Here is a 9,368-nt window from a genome sequence, read left to right as displayed (position 1 = left end):
CTCGACTCCTGTCGATACTCACCGGGAACGAGTACTTTCGGCATGGCGGCGGGGGTCTGGATCACACTCCCAGGGGACTACAGAGAACAGGTACTGCTGCTGTGGACGCTGAGGCGGTAGTGTGGGGCGCTCTCCGTTTGGGGTCTCTCTGTGTCTAACCTAACTGGACGTATAAGACCCCTCCTCTCCCCCCTCCCGTGAAACCAGAACCCCGTCCTGGATACCGGAGGTGTGCTGCCGCCGGCGCTATTTTAGGAGCACATGGAGCTCCTTGACAGACTGATATGAGGAGCAGGCAGTAGCTGTTATGTAAAGTTACCATGTGTTTGTCTGTTGGCTTACTGCATGATGTTAAACGAACTGGTTAGCTCACGGCATTATGTAAAACTAACTGGAGCCAATGTGCATTTTTGTGTATTGTTTTACGCGCGTATTTACCCCCCCCCCCCCCACACACACACACACACACACACACACTTATAATGGATTTCTTTAAAATTGTATTTTATTATTATGATACTTATTTCATTATTTAGGGCTACTATTATTTACTATTTATTCATTATATTTGCATTTTTATTCTGCACAACATTTCACTGCACATTGATATCTGGGATAAGCTGACCCATGAAACTTCAGCCTTGACCCATGAACTTGAAACCTGACCAGTAAACTGCAAACTTGAACTTCAAGGGGGTTGAAATGTCTTCGGACCATGTAAACACTTTTTAATCTCTTCAGCACGGCCAGGCTGGTGACGTGTGTCGGGCTATCCCTTTAGGAAAGGCCTCCAAATACTGTGTTCACTGTCAACAGGCGACCGACGAGAAGCTTTTCCAGAGACTTTAGCAACAAAGTGGAGAAGAGGGATGACGCTGCTTCAGGAAAGCGAGTGTCTCCTTCGCTCAGACCAGTGTTTATTATGAATCCCCCAAACACTGCGGTGCCGTGATGAGGCAGCAATGCATCGTGGGGGCAGGGGAGAGTCATCACCCTACGGCTGTCCACGCCTCTGAGCGTCTACCTCAATAACGGCTTTTAAAACGTATCCGAAACTCGATGTGACCGTTCACCAGGAGTGCGGAGTGGAGATGAACCCGACGCTACAACAAACAAGGAAAGAATTCCCGGCCGTGAAATGTCTTGCCCTTTGAAGCGATACCCGATAATGTAAAGATAGGACCGCTTTTACAGGCAGAGCCTTTTAGATGCGAGTGTATTTCAACCAACACAACTCTTAATCCTACCGGAAGGAACCGTCAACAACGATTCCCTGCTCCCCATCAAACCCGTCAATCTGAACCCCCAATCTGAACCCCCCCCCCCCCCCCGGTGATATCTCCATGACGACCGGAGTGTCTTCATGAAGACGGGCCTCCAGACCACGTCCGCCAGCAGGGCTTCCTGTAGACCCACTGCCCCCCGCTGCCATGGCAACAGCAGCGCCCCCCCCCCCCCCCCCCCCCCCGGACAGAGGAGGCGTCCATTCGAGGGGAATCGGATCCCAAATGTCAGCCATCAACTGGAGGAGGACACCTGCTCCACGGGCACAGCTCTGTGACACACAACCACACACACTGGAGGAGGACACCTGCTCTGTGACACACAACAACACACACTGGAGGAGACCTGCTCCCGAGCGCACAGCTCCGTGACACACAACCACACACACTGGAGGAGACCTGCTCTGTGACACACAACCACACACACTGGAGGAGGACCTGCTCTGTGACACACAACCACACACACTGGAGGAGGACACCTGCCCCCCACGCACAGCTCTGTGACACACAACCACACACACTGGAGGAGACCTGCTCCCGAGCGCACAGCTCTGTGACACACAACCACCACACTGGAGGAGGACCTGCTCCCGAGCGCACAGCTCTGTGACACACAACCACACACACTGGAGGAGGACCTGCTCTGTGACACACAACCACACACACTGGAGGAGGACCTGCTCCGAGCGCACAGCTCTGTGACACACAACCACACACACTGGAGGAGGACCTGCTCTGTGACACACAACCACACACACTGGAGGAGGACCTGCTCTGTGACACACAACCACACACACTGGAGGAGGACCTGCTCCGAGCGCACAGCTCCGTAACACACAACCACACACTGGAGGAGGACCTGCTCCCAGCGCACAGCTCTGTGACACACAACCACACACACTGGAGGAGGACCTGCTCTGTGACACACAAACACACACTGGAGGAGACCTGCTCTGTGACACACAACCACACACACTGGAGGAGGACCTGCTCTGTGACACACAACCACACACACTGGAGGAGGACCTGCTCTGTGACACACAACCACACACACTGGAGGAGGACCTCTAGTGCAGGCACGTGTGGACCAGTGGACAGGAAACAGACCTGGTTGTGTCGTTGACCTAGTTGTGTTGTTGACCTAGTTATAGACCTGGTTGTGTTGTAGACCTGGTTGTGTTGTTGACCTAGTTATAGACCTGGTTGTGTTGTAGACCTGGTTGTGTTGTTGACCTAGTTATAGACCTGGTTGTGTTGTAGACCTGGTTGTGTTGTAGACCTGGTTGTGTTGACCTAGTTATATACCTGGTTGTGTTTAGTCCTAGTTGTGTTGACCTAGTTGTGTTGTAGACCTGTTGTGTTTAGTCCTAGCCCAGTCCCACCGGTCCTCAAACCAAACCTTCATCCCCTGAACTCGTCCTCCTCCTCCTCTTCCTCTCGTCCTGTTCCACCATTAGAATACCTTTACTTTATTGTTATTGTTGTATATATACTGTACATATATTCTACTTTTATTTAAATTATTTTGTTCTTTGTTACTCTTTTTACTCTTATACTACTTTTTATTTATTTTTTATATTTTTTTGCATTGTTCAGGAGAGCCTGGAACACAAACATGTCATCGCCGGCTTTGACTGCTTGCCTGTTGTGTTGTGCATTTGACTAATAAAGAACTGAACTGAACTGAACATGGTTCTGTGAGGGCCACGTGGTTCTGTGAGGGCCCCGTGGTTCTGTGAGGGCCCCATGGTTCTGTGGGGGCCCCATGGTTCTGTGGGGGCCACATGGTTCTGTGAGGGCCCCGTGGTTCTGTGGGGGCCACGTGGTTCTGTGGGGGCCCCATGGTTCTGTGAGGGCCCCATGGTTCTGTGGGGGCCACGTGGTTCTGTGAGGGCCACGTGGTTCTGTGAGGGCCACGTGGTTGAGGGCCACGTGGTTCTGTGAGGGCCCCATGGTTCTGTGAGGGCCCCATGGTTCTGTGAGGGCCACATGGTTCTGTGGGGGCCACATGGTTCTGTGAGGGCCCCGTGGTTCTGTGGGGGCCACGTGGTTCTGTGAGGGCCCCGTGGTTCTGTGAGGGCCCCGTGGTTCTGTGAGGGCCACGTGGTTCTGTGAGGGCCACGTGGTTCTGTGAGGGCCACATGGTTCTGTGAGGGCCCCGTGGTTCTGTGGGGGCCACGTGGTTCTGTGAGGGCCCCATGGTTCTGTGAGGGCCCCGTGGTTCTGTGGGGGCCACATGGTTCTGTGAGGGCCACATGGTTCTGTGAGGGCCACATGGTTCTGTGAGGGCCACATGGTTCTGTGAGGGCCCCGTGGTTCTGTGGGGGGCCACATGGTTCTGTGAGGGCCACATGGTTCTGTGGGGGGCCACATGGTTCTGTGGGCCCCTCTGTCCCGTGGTCTACGTGTCTAGACTGGGATCAGGGTTTAGGCCAGGATCAGGGGCTCTGCAGGGTCTCTCCGTCCCGTGGTCTACGTGTGTGTACCGGTTCAGGGTCTCTCTGTTACGTGGTCTACGTGTGTGTACCGGTTCAGGGTCTCTCTGTTACGTGGTCTACGTGTGTAGACCGGTTCAGGGTCTGGACCTGAGGAGATGTGTTAAGCTGTCCCCTCTCTTCCAAATGGACGGATCTTGTTTTCTCCGTTCTTGGCAGATGGAGGTGGGCTGTCGGGTTACAGGTTACTTCACACGGCGGCAGGTGCTGCTGCTCTCCGCACTTCAGCCTCAACCGTCGGTTGATCGCGGCCTCCATAACTTCTAAATCTCTCGCCCCCCCCACCCGATCCCAAAAGATCGGTTGATTGCGGCCTCCATAACTTTGAAATCTCTCCGATCTCTGTAGGACTATATGCCCCAGTTGGATCGACGGATCTATACGGAGAGCGGTAGACCTGTCGGGCTTCCCGTCCCTCCGCAGTCCGACGCCAGTCAGGTGTTCACCGCCAGCTGCCTGGCGGTTTATGTTTGGCGCCCTCTTGTGGAAGACCAACGTTACTGCAGGCGATTGAAAGCATGTTATTTTTCATGAAATGGAAGTTTATTATTATTTTATTAAATTAACCAGAGACCCGGATTCAATGTTAAATTAGCGCTGCATGCTAGATGCCGCGAGCAGATACTGAATAAATAATATTTTAATCATTCTTAGAAAATAATACAACGCAAAAGTTATTTGTATTATTTGTAGTTATTTGTACATAATTATTTTGTGTTGTATTAAACATAATTTAAACATGATTAAAATGTTAAAAACCTTAATTAAAGTTACAATGATAAAAACCAACAGACACCTACAGCCTGCATTTCCCTGAAAAACATTTCGTATCTAAGCAGAACAGTGGCCCCTGGTGGCCGGATATACCACCACACGAACCCCCCCCCCCCCCCCCCCCCCCCACACACACACACACACACACATACACACACACCAAGAGGGGTGTGTCCATAAACTGTCTTGCTCTGGTCGACGTCCTGAGGAATGTAAATGAGTGTTAATTGCGTTCCGACCGGACAACGAAGAGCTCTGTCTGAGAGAACAGCCGGTAAGTTATTTAAAAAAAAAACGAATTATTTAAAGTATGAATTTCGAAGATGGTCAGTCTCAACAGCTACATAACTAGTGAAGTCACATGATTATCATTAGTTTGTTTTGTTTCCATATGAATGATAATTATAATGTAAATGTTATTACCTGGTCATTTGTAGGCCTACTTGGACTTGGACTTGGTGGACTTTGTCATCTGGATTTTGGCATTTATTCTTTTATCAAACTTTGAGTAATGCTATACTGTACAGTGCCAGATCTTGTCTGGTGAAAAGCAAGAGTTATCATTCATAGCCTGGCCCTGATGCATCATTACAGCTTTTTAAAGACAATATTAATATAAAAATAGTCCGATTTTATATAATTTTTGCGTGGCCTATTAATTATTTGCTCATCATTCGCTCATTCTTTCATTCTTGCATGTGGTCCTATCACCGTTGGTCAAGTCAGAGCGGCTAACTTTAGCCTCACTGTCCCCACGGTGACCAGATCACAGTGATAGTTAATGACAGACATTTAGCGGTCTGCCCAGCTTCCTGTGTGGGACTACAGACACACAGACAGACAGACAGACCACAGGACAGCCTGGTGTGGTTATGGTGTTTGACTCCCAGCCCAAAGGTTCTGGGTTCAAAGCCCCCCAGTGTCATCACCTGTACCTTGAACCAGACACCTCGCGGCTCTTTATTAACGTTCACCTAAAAAGCGGCTTTTGATCCCAGACGGACCCACTCAATGTATGTTTACATTGTCACTATTGTTAATTAACATCTACTAACATACTGATCATCAAAACAGTATTTCACTTTTCTTCCATCCCGGTCAGAAAACATGCCAACGATCAAACAAGACGGACTTTGGGGTCAGGGGGTCGTAAACACCAGACCTGTGCAGCCCTGAGACTAGCAGGGATTAAGAGCTTTACAAATACTGACTTGACTTGAAGACCGCATGTATATGTTGAATCTAAATGATATAAACATAGTCTGTGGCTGTGACCATCCTGTGATCCACTTGGTTCACTGCAGAGACCCCCTGATGGGTCTCGCTGTTCACATGTACACCCAGGGCGTTTATCAGACGCTTCTATCCAGAGCGACTTACAATAAGGACATTTGTCAGAAGAAAGAGAAACAACGATATATCTCTGTGGGTACAGTGAGGACGTTCATAGAACCAAGTGCCAAGCACTAACCATCACTAGGTTAACCCATTCTCTGTATACAACAGAGATAGCTAGGGTAAGATGCTACACAATGCTGAGGGCTATTAAGTGCCAGGACGTACAAAATACATGATGATGATGATGATGATGAGGGGGGAGGCTATGCGGAGTCTAGATGACTACCGCTGTTGTGAACCGTGTGTGGGGGGGGGTTCCTCCAGCTGCAGGATGGAGGTGAAGGTGTATGCGGACGGCGTTCCCCGTGTGGTCTGTGGGGTCACGGACAACACCACCTGCCAGGAGGTGGTCATCGCTCTGGCTCAAGCGCTCTGTGAGTATACCCGGTGTGTTGGGGTCAGGGGTCCGGGTGAGGGGGCTAGGGGTTAGGGGTTAGTCAGGCAGAAGGTGCTAGAGGTTAGTTAGGGTCAGTGTGAGGGCCAGGCTGCTAGGGGTAAGGGTAAGTTGGGGTTATAATTGTGTTAGGGGGCTAGTTAGGGTTAAGGTTATAAGTGTGATGGGTTAGGGGTATCAGTTGGGATAGGGTGACTGCTAAGTTAGAGTTGTAAGTAGGGTTTGCCGTTAGTCTAAGTTAAGGCCAGTCGGTAAGGGCTCGTTACGGTAAGGTTACAAGCGTGTTAGGGATGATGGGTTAGTTAAAGTTAAGGTTGGGGTAGGGGTAGTTGATGAGTGTGTTGAGCAGCTCCCCGTGGTTCCAGGTCGCCCGGGCCGCTACACCCTCCAGGAGAAGTTCAAGGACTTTGAGCGCTGCGTGGCCCCCGGCGAGAGGCTCCTGGAGGCCCTGCAGAAGTACGGGGAGCACGGCAAGGAGGTGCAGCTCACCCTGCTCCTCAACCACAGGCCCCCTCTCCTCTGGGACCCGGCGCCCGGCGCCCGGCCCTCGGACCCCCAAGACCCGCCCGGGCCCCCGCTGAGGCGGCGGAGACCCGACCCGGGGGCCAGGGCCCGGAAGGGCAGCGGCTCGCTGCCCAGCTCCGCCCATCGCCAGAGTCTGCCGGTGCTGTCCCGGCTGCGACAGGAAGAGGAAGAGGAAGAGGAGGGGCCTCTGGAGGAAGTCAAGAGGCCCAAGAGGAAGTCGTTGACGCTGATGGACGCCTGGGGGTGGCTGGGGAGTCTGGGCCGCGGCCGGCTCCACTACTGCGTCAGCGACCCGGACGGGAACAAGACGACCGGGAAGGAGGTCACCGGAAACCTTCCGGAGGGTTCCGACTGTGTTCCGGTGGCTTCCGGTTCCGTCGGTTCCAAGGAGGCCTCGGGTCAGGAGGGGTTCCTGAGCCGCGTCAGGAGGCGGAAGCGGGAGAGACAGAGCAGGGAGCGCCGAGCGTCCTGCTGCTGCACGGCCGAAACCCGACCCGATGACACGCTCTTCAGGAAGTCATTCCTAGGGGCCAAAGACCGGACACTAGGGGCCAAAGACCAGACCCTAGGGGCCAAAGACCAGACCCTAGGGGCCAAAGACCAGACACTAGGGGCCAAAGACCAGACCCTAGGGGTCAAAGACCAGACACTAGGGGCCAAAGACCAGACTCTAGGGGCCAAAGACCAGACACTAGGGGCCAAAGACCAGACCCTAGGGGCCAAAGACCAGACACTAGGGGCCAAAGACCAGACCCTAGGGGTCAAAGACCAGAACCTAGGGGCCAAAGACCAGACACTAAGGGCCAAAGACCAGACCCTAGGGGCCAAAGACCAGACCCTAGGGGCCAAAGACCAGACACTAGGGGCCAAAGACCAGACCCTAGGGGCCAAAGACCAGACACTAGGGGCCAAAGACCAGACCCTAGGGGTCAAAGACCAGAACCTAGGGGCCAAAGACCAGACACTAAGGGCCAAAGACCAGACACTAAGGGCCAAAGACCAGACCCTAGGGGCCAAAGACCAGACACTAGGGGCCAAAGACCAGACAGTAGGGGCCAGAGACCAGACCCTAACGACCAAAAACCAGAACCTAGGGGCCAAAGACCAGACCCTACGGGCCAAAGACCGGAGCCTTACGACCAAAGACCAGACACTAGGGACTAAAGACCAGACCCTAGGGACTAAAGACGGGGCCCCGGGGAGGGCGAACAGGGCGGAAGAAGAGAAGATCAAACTGAGAGAGCAAATCACGTCTCAAGGCTCTCGACTGCGAGACCTGGACCTCCAGCTGTCGTCTGTGGACCGACAGATCCGGGAGCTGGAGGGTCCGGGGACGGAGAGACCGGCCCAGCTGGACGGCCGGCGGTCCGCCTCAGAACAGGAGGAGGAGGAGAAGGAGGAGAGGGAGGAGCTGCTGTTCTGGGAGCAGGAGCTGCAGGCGGAGCTGGGCTTCGAGGGGGACATCCAGACCCAGTTCCTGGAGCTGCGGCAGAAGGCGCGGCAATGCAAGGCTGAGCTCGAGGAGTACCGGCGCAGGATGCAGCGGCTGGCCTTCCCCGCTGGACCACCGACGCCCGTCCAGGAGAGAGTGGTGGGGGGGGAGGAGGAGGAGGAGGACCGTGGGATTCTGGGAAAAGGAGTCACTGAGATCAGACTCGGAGTGGAAACATCTGAGGCGGCGGGCGGCGGTGGAGATACGGGCAGGAAGGAGACGCCCAGCCGCCCTCACGCTCCGGTGCCTCCAGAGAAGATAACGGAGAGACGGCTGACTGGACCCACGGAGCTCAGGGAGTGGTGGAAGCGCTGGTCTGAGACCCAGAGCAAGGCAGCAGCGGCCCCGAGCAAGGCAGCAGAACCGCCGGCCCCCGTCCACCGCTCAGAGCTCACCATCTATCTGGGCAGCGCCAAGGTTTAGAGAAGGAAGACGTTTACATTCACATACATTAAGGGCGTTTTGGCAGACGCTTTTGTCCAAAGCCACTTATAAGTACATTTATCAGAAGAGCAACTGTGTCGCTGTCGGTTTTATCTAAAGGACCACAATGGAAACAAGCCTTTGGGCTTTGTGTTTTTTTTTTTTATCCTTTTGAACACTTTTGTTAATTGTTGTTCAATAAAGTTTTCATTCATTCATTCATACAGTAAGGATGTTCATAGAGCCAAGTGCCAATCTCTAGGTTGACCCATTCCCCGTATAGATCGAAGATAGCTAGGGTAAGATGCTTCACAATGTTAAGTACCATTTTTAAGTGCAAGGACGTACAACATACTCCGTGCTTAAATGAAATGCCTTTTTTTTTTTTCTTTACTACTAGTGCGGTGTGTGTCCACCCATTCAGCAGCCAGGTCCTCCCCCAACCCCGGAGGAGGGTTCAGTGTGTTCCCCAAGTTGTAAACATGACCGATAAAGTATTTGTGTTGTGGAATGTTATTTTTTTTAAGTTGGATTCAGATTTATACATTTAATTCAGTTTGGAATGGATGGCAAAATGTTGACCT

The 9,368-nt window shown here is 52.7% G+C and overlaps 1 protein-coding gene across 1 annotated transcript; it reads left to right on the top strand.

Moving 5' to 3' along the window:
- Positions 1 to 6,221: 6,221 nt before the first annotated feature.
- rassf11 (Ras association domain family member 11) lies at positions 6,222 to 8,784 on the top strand (the record flags this gene model as incomplete). The annotated part of the gene is made up of 3 exons (XM_084479732.1): positions 6,222 to 6,324; positions 6,710 to 7,398; positions 7,651 to 8,784. The coding sequence occupies 3 exons, from the start codon at positions 6,222 to 6,224 to the stop codon at positions 8,782 to 8,784; spliced, it is 1,926 nt and encodes a 641-aa protein (XP_084335858.1).
- Between the last annotated feature and the right edge of the window lie 584 nt (positions 8,785 to 9,368).

Source organism: Micromesistius poutassou (genome assembly GCF_964030765.1).
Source record: "Micromesistius poutassou genome assembly, chromosome: 15".
NCBI classification, from domain to species: Eukaryota; Metazoa; Chordata; class Actinopteri; order Gadiformes; family Gadidae; genus Micromesistius; species Micromesistius poutassou.
This window is presented reverse-complemented; position numbering and strand designations above follow the sequence as displayed.